The sequence below is a fragment of the Chiloscyllium plagiosum genome, unplaced genomic scaffold (genome assembly GCF_037043375.1).
Source record: "Chiloscyllium plagiosum isolate Xiang-an unplaced genomic scaffold, Cpla_swu_hap1 HiC_scaffold_8, whole genome shotgun sequence".
In the NCBI taxonomy this organism is placed as follows: Eukaryota; Metazoa; Chordata; class Chondrichthyes; order Orectolobiformes; family Hemiscylliidae; genus Chiloscyllium; species Chiloscyllium plagiosum.
This window is the reverse complement of record NW_028270146.1, coordinates 5,720,367-5,739,211: the sequence shown is the minus strand read 5'-3', so window position 1 is coordinate 5,739,211 and position 18,845 is coordinate 5,720,367. Positions and strand designations below refer to the sequence as shown.

The window sequence follows — 18,845 nt, the reverse complement described above, 5'->3', positions numbered from 1 at the left end:
CGAGAGAGAGAGTAAGCGAGAGAGAGAGGGAGCGGGCGAGCGAGAGAGAGAGAGGGAGCGAGAGAGAGAGGGAGCGAGAGAGAGAGGGAGCGAGAGAGAGAGGGAGCGAGAGAGAGAGGGAGCGTGAGAGAAAGAGAGTAAGCGAGAGAGAGAGAGTAAGCGAGAGAGAGAGAGAGAGTAAGCGAGAGAGAGAGGGAGTGAGAGAGGGAGAGAGAGAGTAAGCGAGAGAGAGAGAGGGAGCGAGAGAGAGAGAGGGAGCGAGAGAGAGAGAGGGAGCGAGAGAGAGAGAGGGAGCGAGAGAGAGAGGGAGCGAGAGAGAGGGAGCGAGAGAGAGAGGGAGCAGGCGAGTGAGCGAGAGAGCGTCACACAGGTCATGCCTTAGACAGGATCATGAGGCAGCAGTCTTCTTCAGAACAGCTCTCACTGAGTCAGGGTCCATTAGTGATGTGGCTCTCTTACTGGGTCAGTCACACAGAGGAGTTCCAGTTCTATGGGAAGAAGCTAAATATCTGAATCTAGTTTTAAGAGTGGAGAAGGTAAAGTCTGGTCTGAATTAAAAAAGGCCATGGGCTGTCAGTATCACAGAACAGTTATGTGCTGTTCTCTGCAGGAGAAAGTCACCTGTCCCCTGTCCCCCTGCTCTCTCCATCAGGCTTCGCAATCTTTTCTTTTCTCACGTCCAGTCCCTTTCTAAAGGCTATGGTTCGACTTGCCTTCACTCAATTCTATCCAAGTGTTTTCATGTCAGTGTGTGACAGTCTATACGAGAGGCTCTCTCTCTCTCTCTCTGTCTACGCAAGGAAGCTTCTATGACAGTGAGACACCATCTTCCTGTCTGCGGCAGTTACTTACTATTGTAGTTACAAGAGCAGGTCAGAGGCTGGGAATCCTGCAGCAAGTAACTCATCTCCTGACTCCCCAAACCACAAGTCAGGAGTGGGATGGAATACTCCCCACTTGCCTGGATGGAGGCAGCTCCAACAACACTCAAGGAGCTCGACACCATCCAGGACAAAGCAGCCGCTTGATTGGCCCCACATCCACAAACACCCACTCCCTCTACCTCCAGGTCCAGGGCTGAGATGTTCTAGTCGGGTGACCCTGACCTTTACAGGAAACCCAGGTATGACCTTCACAGAGCCATCAGGGACACTAAGAGCCAATCTCAGACTAGACTAGAGAGCCAGAGTAACCACACGATTACATGGGGGCTGTGACAAGGCTTACTCACTGTAACGGGCTACAAACTGATGTAGAATCACTGACAACACTGTATCCCTCCCCAATGAGCTTCGTGCATTCTACACTCGTTTTCAACAGAAGGTCAGTGAAATGATGTCACTGCCCTGACAGCCTGGGCTGCCCCTGTACCCACAGTCACTGCCGCAGGGGGCAGACTGGCCTCTGGAGGGTGAACCCACAGAAAGTGACCGACCTGGATGGAGCCCCCAGCTGTGAACTCACATCCTGCACAGACCAGCTGACGGGAGTGTTTGCAGACATCTTTAACCCCTCCTTACTACGATGTGACATCCCCGCCTGCTTTAAGACGACCATTAGCATCCCGGTGCCAAGGAAACATCAGGAAATGTGCCTCAATGACTACTGCCTGGTGGCTCTGACCTTCATTATTATGAAGTGCTTCAAGAGGTTAGTAATGGCTCACAGCAAACCCAGCCTACCAGTCTGCCTTGATCCACTACAATTCACCTCCTGTCACAATGGACCCATCTCCCTGGCCCTACATTCATCCCTGGAACATGTGGGTAACAAGAACACCTATGTCAGACTCCTATTTATTGACCTTAGCTCCACCTTCAGCACCATAATTCCAACTAGACATTAGACAATAGGTGCAGGAGTAGGCCATTCAGCCCTTCGAGCCTGCACCACCATTCATTATGATCATGGCTGATCATCCTTAATCAGTATCCTGTTCCTGCCTTATCTCCATAACCCTTGATTCCACTATCCTTGAGAGCTCTATCCAACTCTTTCTTAAATGAATCCAGAGACTGGGCCTCCACTGCCTTCTGGGGAAGAGCATTCCACACAGCCACCACCATGCTAAATTGCCCGTAGTGTTAGGTAAGGGGTAAATGTAGGGGCATGGGTGGGTTGCGCTTCGGCGGGGCGGTGTGGACTTGTTGGGCCGAAGGGCCTGTTTCCACGCTGTAATGTAATGTAATCTAATCTAATCTCTGGGTAAAGAAGTTTCTCCTCATCTCTGTCCTAAATGGTCTACCCCGTATTTTTAAGCTGTGTCCTCTGGTTCAGCACTCACCCATCAGCGGAAACATGTTTCCTGCCTCCAGAGTGTCCAATCCTTTCATAATCTGATACGTCTCAATCAGATCCCCTCTCAGTCTTCTAAACTCAAGCGTATACAAGCCCAGTCGCTCCAGTCTTTCAGCGTAAGGTAGTCCCGCCATTCCAGGAATTGACCTTGTGAACCTACGCTGCACTCCCTCAAAAGCCAGAATGTCTTTCCTCAAATTTGGAGACCAGAACTGCACACAGTACTCCAGGTGTGGTCTCACCAGGGCCCTGTACAGCTGCAGAAGAACCTCTTTGCTTCTATACTCAATCCCTCTTGTTATGAAGGCCAGCATGCTATTAGCCTTCTTCACTACCTGCTGTACCTGCATGCTTACCTTCATTGACTGGTGTACAAGAACACCCAGATCTCTCTGTACTGCCCCTTTACCTAAATTGATTCCATTGAGGTAGTAATCTGCCTTCCTGTTCTTGCCACCAAAGTGGATAACCATACATTTATCCACATTAAACTGCATCTGCCATGCATCTGACCACTCAGCTAACCTGTCCAGGTCACCCTGTAATCTCCTAACATCCTCCTCACATTTCACCCTGCCACCCAGCTTTGTATCATCAGCAAATTTGCTAATGCTATTGCTAATACCATCTTCTATATCATTAACATATATTGTAAAAGGCTGCGGTCCCAGTACTGATCCCTGCGGTACCCCACTGGTCACTGCCTGCCATTCCGAAATGGAGCCGTTTATCACTACTCTTTGTTTCCTATCAGCCAACCAACTTTCAATCCAAGTTAGTACTTTGCCCCCAATACCGTGCGCCCTAATTTTGCTCACTAACCTCCTATGTGGGACTTTATCAAAAGCTTTCTGAAAGTCCAGGTACACCACATCTACTGGATCTCCCTCGTCCATCTTCAGAGTTACATCCTCAAAAAATTCCAGAAGATTCGTCAAGCATGATTTCCCGTTCATAAATCCAGGCTGACTCTGACCTATCCTGTTACTACTAAACTCATCTCCAAACTCAGAATGCAAACGATGAGGAGACAGAATACAGGAAAGACATGGTGCAAAACCACGATGTCTCCCTCAATGTCAGCAAAACAAAGGAGCTGGTGATTGACTTCAGGAAGCAGAGCGGAGGTCACGCCCCTGTCTGTATCGATGGTGCCAAGGTGGAGATGGTGAAGAGCATCAAGTTCCTGGGGGCGATGGGCACCAACAATCTGTCCTGGTCCATCCGCATCAACATTACAGTTAAGAAAGCACATCAACTCCTCTACTTCACAGGAGGCTAAGGAAATTCAGCATGTCCACAAAGACATTTATTTTTAGGGACGCACTGTAGAAAGCATCTTATCCAGGTGCATCATGGCTTGGCACTGCAACTGCCCTGCCCAAGGTGCGAGAGACGACAGAGAGTTGTGAACACAGCCCAGTCCATCACAAAATCCAGTCTCCCTTCTGTCCGGCAGAAGACCCAAAAGTTTGAAATCATCTACAATCAGATTCAAGAACAGTTTCCTCCCTGCTGTTATCAGACAATGAACAAACCTTCCATATTAGAGTGGATCTTTCTCTGCACCTTCTCTATAGCTATAATATTATATTCTGCATTCTGTTCTATTACCCTTACGTACTTATGTAAGGTATGATTTATTTGGTTAGCACGTGAAACAATACTTTTCACTGTATCTCAGTACATAACAATAATAAATCAAATCAAATCAAACTACAGTTTACTAGAGGCAGTGTATGTCATCTACAAGATGCCCTGCAGAAATTCACTAAAGACCCTCAGACAGCACCTTCCAAACCCACGGCCACTTCCATCTAGAAGGACAAGGGCAGCAGATACATGGGAACACCACCCCCTGCAAGTTCCCCTCCGAGCCACCCACCCTCCTGACTTGGAAATATATCGCTGTTCTTCTGTGCTGCTGGGTCAACATCCGGGACCTCCCTCCCTGACAGCAGGTAACGAGGGACAGGCATTAAATGCTAGCCCAGTCAGCGACACCCAGGTGCTGTGAACAAATAAATGCTGAAAAAGCTAAATCTTGGTCAGAGTGGATTCAGAGCCAGCTGGGAAGTTACAAACAGGACTTTGTCCTGAAACAGTGCAGGATCAATAGGAACCAGACCATGATCCTGTAGACCCCGAAGAGCTCGATACAATCAGTTCTTGAACAACTGTACAAAGCTCAGAGAAATTACACTGAGCAGGGTGAAGCCTCCTGATGTGTAAGGCTGAGGGCAATTTCCTCAAATTCCTTCAACCAGATGCTTTAAGGAGGCAATAATAGGCTTGGCACAGGGGCAAATGCATCCTCTTCCGAATACAGTGCCGTGAAAATGTGCCAACTACTGGCAGATAGCACACAACAGGAGAACAGTTTCTTAATGATTGTTTGTCAATGATTGCCCTCTTCTGGTGCTCACAGAGAAAGCAATGCAGTTCCATTGGAAATGGGGCCTTACTGATGGGAACAGAAATGCTGGAGTCATTATAGCCCCAAGGAGATGACCACCCGCCATTGGGTCAGCACTAACTACAGCAATCTCAATGCAGTGGGACAGTTCACCGAGTTCAAATGCTCCAGGACATGGAACACAGACTGTCCAAAACCAACAACTTATTGAGCTGCCCTTCAAAGTGTGTCTGGCACCACCTGAAGGGTACAGAGTGGTTCTCCTCAATGTTCCTATCTGGGTCAGAACCGTGGGCTCACTACAGAAACCAGCGCCAATACTGGATGAGGCATCACCACATAAGCTTCAAGATCCTCAGACACTGTTCTGTGCTGAATAGATTATTAGACAGTGATAAATAAGCTCAGCAGGACATGAATCACCCAAGATGACCTTAAGCAGTGATTTGTAGAGAACTACAATCCCATCACAGAGGTTGAGCTGCACCTCACAAACTCTTCAAAGTGTACTAAGTTGGCAATGACCAACAGCGCCGACCAGGAGAGATCTTCCAGCCTGAAACAGCTGGCTCTCTAGCTGCTGAAGGAAGGGGTTTGCGAGGCCAGAGTCCCAGGCAAACAGCAGCCTCGGTGCTGCAGCTGCTCAGGAGCAGATTGAGAACGAATCACAACTCACACAGAAACAGGCCACCATGACTGCACAAGGAGGTTGGATGGAGCTTCATTTACTAATCTACAGCCAAACTTCCTCCACCACACACAACACAAAAAAAACATTTTTGTTTACCTGATAGTGGGATCGTGCTGTAAACAGAACTGCTGCACTGGCCTATGACACACTTTGGGGATATTGTAGATGTGAAAGGATCTCTCATACTAACACAAAACACTGGCAGAGGGCTGCTGGCTCCAAGTATCGAGCAGTACCATGTGCTAACCGACTGGTACCTGATAAGTTGCTGAAGTACAAGCCATCATCTTCATCTTCATGTGACGATGATCCCCCGACATCCACCGTGTGGTCCCACTCTAAGGGGATGGAGTCCACACTGACCGGGGTCGCGCCCCCTGACCGCTCATGCTGCTGTGTTTCTTCGGGCAGGGTCAGGTGACACAAAGACCCCTGAGTGGACAGCTCGGAACCATCAGCCTTGTCCTGCCAGCTCATGTTCTGTAGCTCAGCCCCATCTTCAGTGTCGGCTTCCCTGTCAGACAGATCCTCCTTCTCTTCAATCATCTATAACACAACCAGCAACAGAAACCATTACCCACCATTTACAGGGCTGGGGATACCCAGTACTATATCTACAATCAGTGCCTTAACTCATGTACACTCTCCTCCCAATTAACCCCACTCCCACCCCAGTATAAACTCCCCTCCATCACTGACCCTATCTCCCCATTTAATCCCCCTCCTAGAACCCTGTGTACACCCTGCCCACATCACTGACCCTATCCCCCGTTTAATCCCCCTCCCACAGCCCCATGTACACTCTCTCCCCATCACTGGCTTTACCCAGAGTGAACCTTTAGAGTCATAGAGATGTACAGCACAGAAACAGACCCTTTCATCCAACCCGTCCATGCCGACCAGATATCCCAACCCAATCTAGTCCCACCTGCCAGCACCCGGCCCATATCCCTCCAAACCCTTCCTATTCATATACCCATCCAGATGCTTTTTAAATGTTGTAATTGTACCAGTCTCCACCACTTCCTCTAGCAGCTCATTCCATACACACACCACCCTCTGCGTGAAAAAGTTGCCCCTTAGGTCTCTTTTATATCGTTCCCCTCTCACCCTAAACCTATGCCCTCTAGGTCTGGACTCCCACAGCCCAGGGAAATGACCTTGTCCATTTATCCTATCCATTCCCCTCATGATTCTATAAATCTCTATAAGGTCACCCCTCAGCCTCTGACACTCCAGGGAAAACAGCCCCAGCCTGTTCAACCCCTCCCTGTAGCTCAAATCCTCCAACCCTGGCAACATCCTTGTAAATCTTTTCACAACATCTTTCCGATAGGAAGGAGACCAGAATTGCACACAATATTCCAACAGTGGCCTAACCAATGTCCTGTACAGCCGCAACATGACCTCCCAACTCCTGTACTCAATACTCTGACTAATAAAGGAAAGCACACCAAACACCTTCTTCACTATTCCATCTACCTGCGACTCCACTTTCATAAAGTTCTAAACTCCAAGGTCTCTTTGTTCAGCAACGCTCCCGAGGACGTTACCATTAAGTGTATAAGTCCTGCTAAGATTTGCTTTCCCAAAATGCAGCACCTCACATTTATCTAAAGTAAGCTCCATCTGCCACTTCTCAGCCCATTAAGGTGGATAATTTTAATAAACTCTCTGATCTCTGAAGATAGATCTAACATGATCCCCCCCCTTCTGCTTCTATCATCTGACAATGTTCACTAGTTACAATGTGTGCAGAGCTCCCCCACCCTCCGCCCCAGTGTTATGTGTGCCCCCTTCCCCCAGGGTTGCTAACCCTTGCCCCGGGAAGGGGTCACTCTGGCTCTCACCGGCCGTTTGGACATGAGCCTTTGGTGGAAGCGGGCGACCCGTCCGAAGACCTCCTGGCAGTAGGCGTGCAGCTCCTCCAGCTCCTCCTCGATGGTGACTGCATCCATCGGCTCAATCTTCCAGATCAGCCTCTCGCCAGACACAATCAGCTGGTCAATTTTGGTGGTGTTCAGGGTGATCTCCTGCTGAAAGGCCTGTGGGTCATCACAAAGAGAAATACCAGTTAGTGATGGCTGCAGTCACCAATCATCTTGGATAGCCCCATCGTATGACAGGTGTCCCTTGTGCCCTTGGTTGATTTCTGCGGAGGCGGGTTGCTCTGGATTTCTCAGGGACCCCCCCCAAAGGTGGTGCTCTCAGGTCACCGCTCGGCAGAGAAAGCCAGGCTGCATTTGTGAAGGGAGAGTCAGACCTGACAAACCTGAGCGAGTTGGTTTTGAACAGTGAGCTAGAGAAGTGCGCAGGGGAATGTCACCGGCTGTTATACAGTCATAGAGATGTACAGAATGGAAACAGACCCTTCAGTCCAACCCGTCCATGCTGACCAGATATCCCAACCCAATCTAGTCCCACCTGCCAGCACCTGGCCCATATCCCTCCAAACCCTTCCTATTCATATACCCATCCAAATGCCTCTTAAATGTTGCAATTGTACCAGCCTCCACCACTTCCTCTGGCAGCTCATTCCATACACGTACCACCCTCTGCGTGAAAAAGTTGCCCCTTAGGTCTCTTTTATATCTTTCCCCTCTCACCCTAAACCTATGCCCTCTAGTTCTGGACTCCCCCACCCCAGGGAAAAGACTTTGCCTATTTTTCCTATCCATGACCCTCATAATTTTGTAAACCTCTATAAGGTCACCGCTCAGCCTCCGATGCTCCAGGGAAAACAGCCCTATCCTGTTCAGCCTCTCCCTATAGCTCAGATCCTCTAACCCTGGCAACATCCTTGTAAATCTTTTCTGAACCCTTTCAAATTTCACAACATCTTTCCAATAGGAAGGAGACCAGAATTGCACGCAATATTCCAACAGTGGCCTAACCAATGTCCTGTACAGCCGCAACATGACCTCCCAACTCCTGTACTCAATACTCTGACCAATAAAGGAAAGCATACTAAATGCCTTCTTCACTATCCTATCTACCTGCGACTCCACTTTCAAGGAGCTATGAACCTGCACTCCAAGGTCTGTTTGTTCAGCAACACTCCCTAGGACCTTACCGTTAAGTGTATAAGTCCTGCTAAGATTTGCTTTCCCAAACTGCAGCACCTCGCATTTATCTCAATTAAACTCCTCCTGCCACTTACAAGCCCATTGGCCCATCTGGTCATGATCCTGTTGTAATCTGAGGTAACCCTCTTTGCTGTCCACTACACCTCCAATTTTGGTCTCATCTGCAAACTTACTAACTGTACCTCTTATGCTCACATCCAAATCATTTATGTAAATGACAAAAAGCAGTGGACCCAGCACCGATCCTTGTGGCACTCCACTGGTCACAGGCCTCCAGTCTGAAAAACAACCCTCCACCACCACCCTCTGTCTTCTACCTTTGAGCCAGTTCTGTATCCAAATGGCTAGTTCTCCCTGTATTCCATGAGATCTAACCTTGCTAATCAGTCTCCCATGGGGAACCTTGTCGAACGCCTTACTGAAGTCCATATAGATCACATCTACTGCTCTGCCCTCATCAATCCTCTTTGTTACTTCCTCAAAAAACTCAGTCAAGTTTGTGAGACATGATTTCCCACGCACAAAGCCATGTTGACTATCCCTCATCAGTCCTTGCCTTTCCAAACACATGTACATCCTGTCCCTCAGGATTCCCTCCAACAACCTGCCCACCACTGAGGTCAGGCTCACTGGTCTATAGTTCCCTGGCTTGTCCTTACCACCTTTCTTAAACAGTGGCACCACGTTAAGTTCCTCCAAAGAGACTGCTCATCAACACTGGCTCTTGGGGAATCAAAGTCAAATTCTTGAACTTGTTGGGACACTGGCTGTGTGACAGTAGATGGAGAGGATGGGACTGAGTCGTCCACTCACACAGATGGGCGCACTGTAGTTGCATAGCGTTACATTACAAAGAGATATAGCAAGATTAAGTGAATTGGCAAAACTTTGGACTTTAAACAAAAAGAAACTGCTTTCTTTCTGAATCGTGGGTAACTGGAGACATTGCAAACTTTGTTGGGGGGGGGGGTCAGATACACAGATCAGTCAAGTACCAGAAATAACAATCAAACAGCTGAGTGAAAGACTGACCTTCACATCAGGAGGACTGGAATATAAGGAGGATGCTGCATCTGGATAGCACCCTAATTAGACTACACCCAGAGTCACTGGGAACAGCTCCAGGCATTGCACCTTCAGAAGGTGAGAATGGCCTTCGATACAGCACAGTGTAGTTTTACCAAAACAACACCTGGACTCCCAAGGGATTAGATTATCGAGCAATTCCAAAGGTTAAGAGGCAACTGGTCCAAGTTTTAAAGATCTTAAAGAGATTGAGATAGATCAAAGAGAGAATAGCTACTCCTGGTCAAAAATCTAGGACAAGCGTCTAAAAGATTAGCAATAACTTTTCAGGAGTGAATTTAGGAAATATTTCATGGTGTGAGGTCACAGATCAACCAGATCTCAGTGAAGGGCAGAACAGGCTCGAGGGGCAGAATGGCCTCCTCTGGAAGTCCAGTGATGGATGAAACAGGGTCAAATGAACTCAAAAGGTCAACGGTTTTGGGTGAGAAACGATAAACAGCTCATCTTATACCCACAGAAATAGGGCATTCAAACAGGCCATTCAGCCCAACCCGGACACGGCTGTCTTTATGTTCTAGGCTGAAAGATGTGTTGCTGGAAAAGCGCAGCAGGTCAGGCAGCATCCAAGGAGCAGGAGAATCGACGTTTCGGGCATAAGACCTTCTTCAGGAATCGGGCTTATGCCCGAAACGTCGATTCTCCTGCTCCTTGGATGCTGCCTGACCTGCTGCGCTTTTCCAGCAACACATTTTCAGCTCTGATCTCCAGCATCTGCAGACCTCACTTTCTCCTCTGTCTTTATGTTCTACCCGAGCTTATTCCCTTATACTCCCTTTGCCCTTAAATACTGGCCTCATTTGCTCTGAAAGTTACTGGCAGTCCCTGGGTTCTGAATGGGTTCCCTGATTGAGTATGTACATAAGATAGGCAAGTCGGAATATAATACAGTACAATATAAAATATTCCTAAGTATGAGCAAATGTACACGTCAGATGTATAACATTAATATTAATGCACCTCTGTTTGGGGGCGGGGGGGGGGGGGTTTCATTCGTAAGAAGGAGCGTTTACAAGACAGACATTACTAAATCAGGGACAGCATGTATTTGATTTGTGTCATCCCCTCTCTGAGAGTCTGACCACCCTCTGGGGTAGGAAGGTTCTCCTGAATTCCTGATTACAGAATTTCTTGCTGGTGATATATTTCAACAGTCTCTAGTCCTGCTCTTCACCACATTCCTCCTTATTCACTATCGAAAGCTTTCAGAATTTTAAAGACCTCTATTGAGCCACCCTTTAGCCTTCTTCAAGAGTTAAGGAAACCAGCCTGTCAGTCCTTTCCCGAAACAGAAACACATACATTCGGAGACCATCCTGCAAAATCATGTCTGCACCTTCTCCAAAGCCTTTAGAGACTTTTCCTCATTTGATAGGCAGAACTGTACTTGAAATCTATTTTAACCAAGGCCAGTGTAACTTCCTTTGTGTGTTCATTAAGATTTGAAAATTGTGTTTATTTTGCACTCCATTTCACTCTCAAACATTAAATCACATTAAAATCCCGTGGCATTATCATCAAAGGCACACAGCAAGCTCACACACAGAGACCGCCCACAAGATCAATGATCCATTTTGAAGGGAGATTTATTGATTGGGCCAGGACATTGTGGGAAACTCCCCTACCACTGCAGCCTTCACACCCACCCAACAGGGAAGATGGGGCATTGGGATTTAGCAAATCAACTGAAAGACAAGACCTCTGACAGTGTGGGAGTCCCACAGCACTGCAGTGGGAATGTCAGTCTGGATGGTGGGTTCAAGCCTCTGGAGGGAGATCGGAACATTCTGAAGCAGGTAAGGGAGTGAACTCCAGCCAACACCCTCGCTAGAAATCTCCTCCTGCAGGAAGGGAGACTGCAGCGTGTGGACTGGAGGACAGTGGGCTGCACAGAGTGGGAACACTTCCCCGAACCGAGCTGTACTCACGTTCAATTGCCGTACTTTGTCATCGATATCACTCTCCGAGAAATGTTCCACATTGGTCAGCTGTAGGTCCATCTCAGTCAGCCACACCAGGATACATTCCCGACAACTTTCAAACTCTTCCCTCTGACTGATGAAGTGCTGTCAAAACACAGGGGAGCGGGGGGGGGGGGGGGAGGAGGTGAGAAGAGAACAATTATTTCAGGATTCTCAGGTCCCTGGACATTGGCTTGAACATTTTTGATGGGGACTGAAGTCCCACCACCTCCTCCTACACTCCCTCCCCTCACCCACCACCATCACACCCCTCCCAAAAAGGATGAAAGCAGGATATAGGCGTATTCCCATGGTCTGCAAGCCCCAGGGTGGCACAGTGCTGCTGCAGGTCTAGGAAAACTAACTGCAGGGGGGGCAGCAGGCAACACAGAGAGAACCACTACACAGTGCAGAAAGAGGTCATTCAGCCGATCAGATCCATACTGATCCTCCAAAGAGCATCCCACCCAGACCCACCCCCCCTACTCTATAACCCTGCATTTCCCATGGCTAATTCACCGAGCCTGCATATCCCTGAACACTATGGGCAATTTCCCATGGCCAATCCACCTTAAACTGCATACCTTTGGACTGTGAGGCAGCAGTGCCAACCACTGAGCGACCATGCTGCCCCAGTCAGAGGGCCAGCAGCTGCAAGGCTGGCTGAGGTCAGAGATCAAGGGTCATCTTCATAGCACTGACCTTGGCTGTCGGCAGATCTTCAGCAGGACTGCAGGCCTGCAGCAGCACTGTGCCATCATTGGGTCCTGCAGGCCATGGCCCATACTAGTGCCCTTACACTACCCAGCCTGGCCCTTGTGAGCTGGGCAATATTAACCCATTGTGACGTGTGGCATCGGAGTGATTCCCAGTGTGCACTGTACTACTCCTCAGGAGGCTACCATTTCCTCTTGGGATGTCTTCTGGACATGTCTGGAGTTTCACAGAATGAGGTGACCTTATTGGAACATAGTGAATTTTTAGGGGACTTGAAAGGAAAGATGTGGAAGAGTCTAGGACCAGAGGGTATCATCTCAGATGGAGAGGAGGAGGAATTTCTACTCTCTGAGGGGAGTGAATCTGTGGAATTCTTTCCCACAGAGAGCTGTTGAGGCTGGGGCATTCAGGATATTCAAGGCTGAGCGAGGTGGATTTTCAATCAGGAAGGGAATCAAGGGTTAGGGGGAAACGGCAGGAGACTGGAGTTGAGGATTATCAGCCATGATCTCATTGAATGGCACAGCAGACTAGATGGGCCGAATGGCTTATTATGGTGCTGTCAAGAAGCTGCACCCATCTGTGTCCCCATTTGGCCAATCTCATCATCAAATACCAGAACCTAAAAATGGGAGGGAAGTGTTGGGATACTCCCCCAACAGAACAATTAAATCCCCCTAATTACCTTCCGTCAACAGAAATAAACTGTGGGAAGGGGACTGTTCCAATTGTGATGGTGGATTCTGTGTTGAAATCCCAAGTGAAGAATCAGACAATGAGAATAGGGCTCTGAGTGCAACAATTTAAAATCAAATTACTGAACGACTTCAGTAACAGCAAAATCCTGCAGAAATCGGAAACAAATACAGAGAATGCTGGAGAAACTCAACAGGTCTGGCAGCATCTGTGGAGAGAGAAACAGACTAAACGTTTCAACTTTGGTATGATTCTTCTTCAGAACGGAAAGGTGTCGGAAAGTAGGTTCTTTACTTTACCCGACAGAGGTAGGAGGAGGAGCAAGAGGTAGTTAATAGTGCAGAAAGAACACACATAAGACCATAAGACATAGGAGTGGCAGTAAGGCCATTCTGCCCATCGAATCCACTCTGCCATTCAATCATGGCTGATGGGCATTTCAACGTCACCTACCCACACTCTCCCCGTATTCCTTAACACAGAGATGGGAACAGCATGTAAATGAAGATGTGAAAGGGAGAATATTGGTCCTTTCATGGAATCACCCAACCACCTCACTTCAAACAGCAGAGAAATGTCGGCGTCCCACTGCACCCAAAAAAAATCAGGTTTTCATTTGACTGTGGTTTTAAATGCAGCAAGTTCGTACGTGTTCGCTCCGGCTCAGCTGACAACCTTTCCAGTCAGGGTCCAGGATCATGAACTGGTGGGTCGAGGGGTTTGGAGGTGAACAAAAACAGGAAAATGCTGCAGAAAATGAGCCTATGAACCTCACACCCATGTTACTCTTATATTTCATGGAAGGAATTTGTTTTATGACCTGATTATCCATCCCTTTGGAGTCTAACATGCAGGAAACTCATCACCCTAATGGTAGGACAGGTTCAAAAGGCTGAATGGCCTCTTCCTGGGCTGACTTTAGAAGATTTGAGGTGGGATCTTATAGGGACCTATAAAATTCCAGCAGGAAGTTACTGCAGACAGAACTGTTGGTCTTGCCTGCAACACCCACATCCCAGGAATGAGTAAAGGAAGGGAACAATCGAGGGGACAGGGTCTCTGCACCCTTATCTGATCTCAACAACCTCCTCTGTCAATGGGAGGAATCTAGGTGTCAGCCTACACTGAGCAGCAGTGAGTAGACTAAAGAGACAGTGCCATACTGAGGGTGAGCTGAACTCTCACGGATCTTGGGTATCGGTTTTCAGATGAGCTCTCAACCAGGAGTTGTGCTTTCCTTCACCCAGCAGATTTCAAACCAGAGCTGAGTGGTTCTTCCTGAGGAGTTGCTCAACATTTATCCCACAACGAACATCTGGAATAGACAACCTGGCCTTTTATTTCACGGTTGATTCCCTGTTCGGACAGGGACATGAAAAGGAAAGATTTAGAGGGAAAGGGACAGAACGCAGGCAAACAGGACTCGTTAGTTTGGGAAACTTGGTTGGCATAGACGAGCTGGGCCGAAGGGTCTGTTTCTGTGTTGTATGGCTCTGTGCCTCTGACAAAGTAAATGCAGGAAGGAGGTTCTGAATGGGCGGGCTTTTTCGGACTGAGATGAGGAGAAATGTCTTCACCCAGAGAATGGTGGGCTCGTGGAATTGGTTGAGGCTGAAACATTGGATGTTTTCAAGAGAAATTAGATATATTTCTATGGGATGAGAGGGTATAGGGAGAAGTGGGAACAGGGGACAGAGTTGGGTGATTGGACATGATATCATTGAACAGTGGAGCTGGCTCAAAGGGCTGAATTGCCTTCTAATGCTCCTGCATTTGTATGTTTCCACGGAAGGTTTGACTCCAATGTGAATGGTGCCAAGGGACTCCCCGCCTCCGTCCCACCCTCTCCCAGCTTTCCCCCCTCCCCCCTGCCTGGGCCCTTGCTGCTATTACCTTGAGCCTGCGTAAGATGGCAGCGATGCGTTTCTGGAGGCTGTCCCAGCGTTGGTTCCCCTCGTGAACCATCTGTTTGAGGTGGCTGGAGGAGTCTGTGCGGTTCTCTCTTGCTAACCGCCTGTACTGCTTGTTAATCAGCTCCAACTGGGTCAGACTCTCGTGAATCTGTCTCTGGAAGGTCTGTCGCATCAGAACAAATCATGGAATCACACAGACAGAACTGAAGCAGGCCATTTGGCCCACTGTGCCTGTACTGGCACTTTAAAACAACTGATCCATCCCACTCTCATCTCCAAGACCCTGCTAATTCTTCACTTTAATGATATATCCAATAACCTTTCCATATTCGTGAGTGAGTCTGCTTTCTCTATCCTTTCAGGTAGTGTATTACAGATCACAATCATTCATCACAGCAATATTAATTTCAGCTTCACCTTTTACCAGTGATCTTCAGTCTGTGCTTTTGAGTTTTGTGTCACTGTAAATGGCTTCTCCTTAGCTATCCCATCAAGCCTTGTACTATGGTGAATGTCTCCATTAACTCTCCTCCAAAACCCTCATTGCTATAAGGACAGCAATCCCAGATTCTCCAGTCTCCCTGTGACAACGTTCAGAGCTGGTACCATGAGTAAATCTGCCCAGCAACACCTCCAACAGCAGAGGACCAGCTCACAAGAACCTGTCAGCACCTCTCTCTCTCTTTCACACACAGATTGAGGTGAATGATTATGCCTGGACAAAGGTAGATGAACAAGGCTGGGAATGTGGAGTAATCAGACCAGCTATCATCATACCTTTCCAATTCACTAGCAGGATGTGGGGATCACTGGCATTTATTAAGACATAGGAGCTGAAGTAAGGCCATTCGGCCCATCAAGTCCACTCCGCCATTCAATCATGGCTGATGAGCATTTCAACTCCACTTACCCGCATTCTCCCCGTAGCCCTTAATTCCTTGTGACATCAAGAATTTATCAATTTCTGCCTTGAAGACATTTAGCGTCCCAGCCTCCACTGCACTCTGTGGCAATGAATTCCACAGGCCCACCACTCTCTGGCTGAAGAAATGTCTCCGCATTTCTGTTCTGAATTTACCCCCTCTAATTCTAAGGCTGTGTCCACGGGTCCTAGTCTCCTCACCTAACGGAATATTGCTGATCCCCAGATTACTTTGAGAAAGGACGTTCAATGGGGGTGTTCAAAGGGGCACTAGATGATTATGTGGATAGTGCTGTTGAGCAGGAATGTGGGGGAAAGGCAGGAGATTGGCACTGGGTAATGGTGCCAGTCTGGGCAGTACATCTTGTAGATGGTACACACTGCTGCCTCTGAGCGTCGGTGGGGTAGGGAGTGGGTGTTTGTAGATGTGGGGCCAATCAAGCGGCTGCTTTGTCCTGGATGGTGTCAAGCTTCTTGAGTGTTGTTGGAGCTTGCCCCATCCAGGGCAAGTGGGGAGTATTCCATCACACTCCTGACTTGTGCCTTGTAGATGGTGGACAGGCTTTGGGGAGTCAGGAGGGGAGGTACTGACTGCAGGATTCCTAGCCTCTGACTTGCTCTTGCAGCCACAATATATGGCTAATGCAGTTGAGTTTCTGGTCAATGGTGACTCCTAGGATATTAATAGCAGTGGTATCACTGCTTTTGTTACACATTCCCGCACTTAGCCGATAGCCTTGGATGTCATGACATTTCAAATGTTCATCCAAATACTTGTTAAAGATTGTGAAGTTTCCTGCCTCAACTCCCATCCCAGGCAGAGCACTGCAGACCCCCACCACCCTCTGGGTGAGAAAGGGCTTCCTCAAATCCTGTCCAACCCTCCTGCCTTTCACCTTAAAATGATACTCCCCTTTGACTTTAAGGGAACAGCTGATTCTATCCACCCTGTCTGTACACCTCTGTCTTACATACCTCCATCAGGCTGCCCCCTCAAACACCTTCTCCACTCTAACAAAAACAATCTGAGTTTATCCAGCCTCCCTTCATCGCTGAACTGCTCCATCCCAGGCACCATCCTGGTGAATCCCCTCTGCCCCTTCCTCCAGTGTAATCCCATCCTTCCTATAGTGTGGGGACCAGAACTGCCCACAGTGCTTCAGCTGTGGCCTCACCGAAGCCCAGTACAGCTCCAGCACCACCTCCCTGCTCTTCTCACCAATGCCATGGAGAGATAAAGGCAAGTATGCCAAATGCCTTTGTACCCACCCTGTTAACATGTCCAACCACCTTCAGGGATCTGTGCACACACTCCCCAAGATACTTCTGTTCCTCTGAGCTTCCTCATGTCCAGCCAGTCATTAAATCCTGTTACTTCTTCCACCACTTACCAGGCACTATGGAATGGTAGAATGTGTTCAAATGGTCGATTCCAGCTCCTAACTGATCTGTTCACATGAAGGCCGTTCAGCCTATTTGCTGGGATGGTCTTGTTGGAAAAGCTATTCCTGATGATACACTCCTTTCTCCCATAGCAGATTGTTACAAGGGCTCTCTGTCTCTACTTCCTGATGGACACTGAGTAATTACTGAGCACTCACCATGAGCACCCACTAGCCCTGATGGACAATGCCATCCCCATCGTTACCCAGGGTAACGCTCTGGGTACTCGGTGTGATTGGTTACTGCTCCAAGTGGGGTCCAACTGTGAACCCTGACCCTCAGGCAGTTCCCAGCAGGCCTCACATCCTGGGCCTATTGATTCCTGGGAGTGTGTACCCCACAGGGGGCAGTATATTCACCACTGGGACCAAATCATAGTTAGAAAGATGGGATAAACATGAGCAAGGGACAGAATCGCTTCCGATTGAAAACATGATAGACAATAAAGACAGAGATTCTCCCAAACTCCTGCGGCTGCTCGTGATGATTCAGAGTTCTCTGTCCTGAGCTCCGCAGGTGATTTACCTCAAACTTCTTCAGCTCCTCTTTGGCGAGGGAGTATGGCACCTGTGAGGAGTTGGGATAGGCCGCAGTCCGCTCAGCACCTTTCAGCCAGTCATCAAAACGAGAATAGTCTTCCAGAAACTTCTGCCAAAGTCTCCAGGTTTCCTCGATCCTGTAATGGAAAAAGCATTGCCAATTACCACAGAGTGAGGACCGCCACCGGCTCAGTTACCGCACAGTGAGGACCGTCACCGGCTCGGTTACTGTACAGTGAGGACCGTCACCGACTCAGTTACCGCATATTGAGGACCGTCACCGGCTCAGTTACCGCATATTGAGGACCGTCACCGGCTCAGTTACCGCACAGTGAGGATCATCACCGACTCAGTTACCGCATATTGAGGACCGTCACCGGCTCAGTTACCGCATATTGAGGACCGTCACCGGCTCAGTTACCGCACAGTGAGGATCGTCACCGGCTCGGTTACCGCAAAGTGAGGATCATCACCGACTCAGTTACTGTACAGTGAGGATCATCACCGGCTCGGTTACCGCACAGTGAGGACCATCACCGGCTCGGTTACCATACAGTGTGGACCATTAACGGCTCGGTTACCGCACAGTGAAAACCATCACCGACTCAGTTACCGTACAGTGTGGACCATCACCGGCTCAGTTACCGTACAGTGAGAACCATCATCGGCTCGGTTACCGTACAGTGTGGACCATCACCGACTCAGTTACCGTACAGTGTGGACCATCACCGGCTCGGTTACCGTACAGTGTGGACCATCACCGGCTCGGTTACCGTACAGTGTGGACCATCACCGGCTCGGTTACCGTACAGTGTGGACCATCACCGGCTCGGTTACCGTACAGTGTGGACCATCACCGGCTCGGTTACCGTACAGTGTGGACCATCTCCGGCTCAGTTACCGTACAGTGAGAACCATCATCGGCTCGGTTACCATACAGTGTGGACCATCACCGGCTCGGTTACCGTACAGTGAGGACCGTCACCGGTTCGGTTACCGTACAGTGAGGACCGTCACCGGCTCAGTTACGGCACAGTGAGGACCATCACCAGCACGGTTACCGTACAGTGTGGACCA

The 18,845-nt window shown here is 48.8% G+C and overlaps 1 protein-coding gene across 1 annotated transcript in view; it reads right to left on the bottom strand.

The window, feature by feature from the left end:
- LOC122547709 (uncharacterized) overlaps positions 1-18,845 on the bottom strand; it is a 609,753-nt gene that overhangs the window by 110,784 nt on the left and 480,124 nt on the right. The window contains exons 78-82 of the mRNA XM_087989511.1: positions 17,755-17,905; positions 14,845-15,027; positions 11,506-11,643; positions 7,256-7,450; positions 5,663-5,951 (exon numbers count right to left, since the gene is read on the bottom strand). Coding sequence (XP_087845637.1) covers positions 5,663-5,951; positions 7,256-7,450; positions 11,506-11,643; positions 14,845-15,027; positions 17,755-17,905 — 956 coding nt within the window. The remainder of the gene's footprint in view (positions 1-5,662; positions 5,952-7,255; positions 7,451-11,505; positions 11,644-14,844; positions 15,028-17,754; positions 17,906-18,845) is intronic.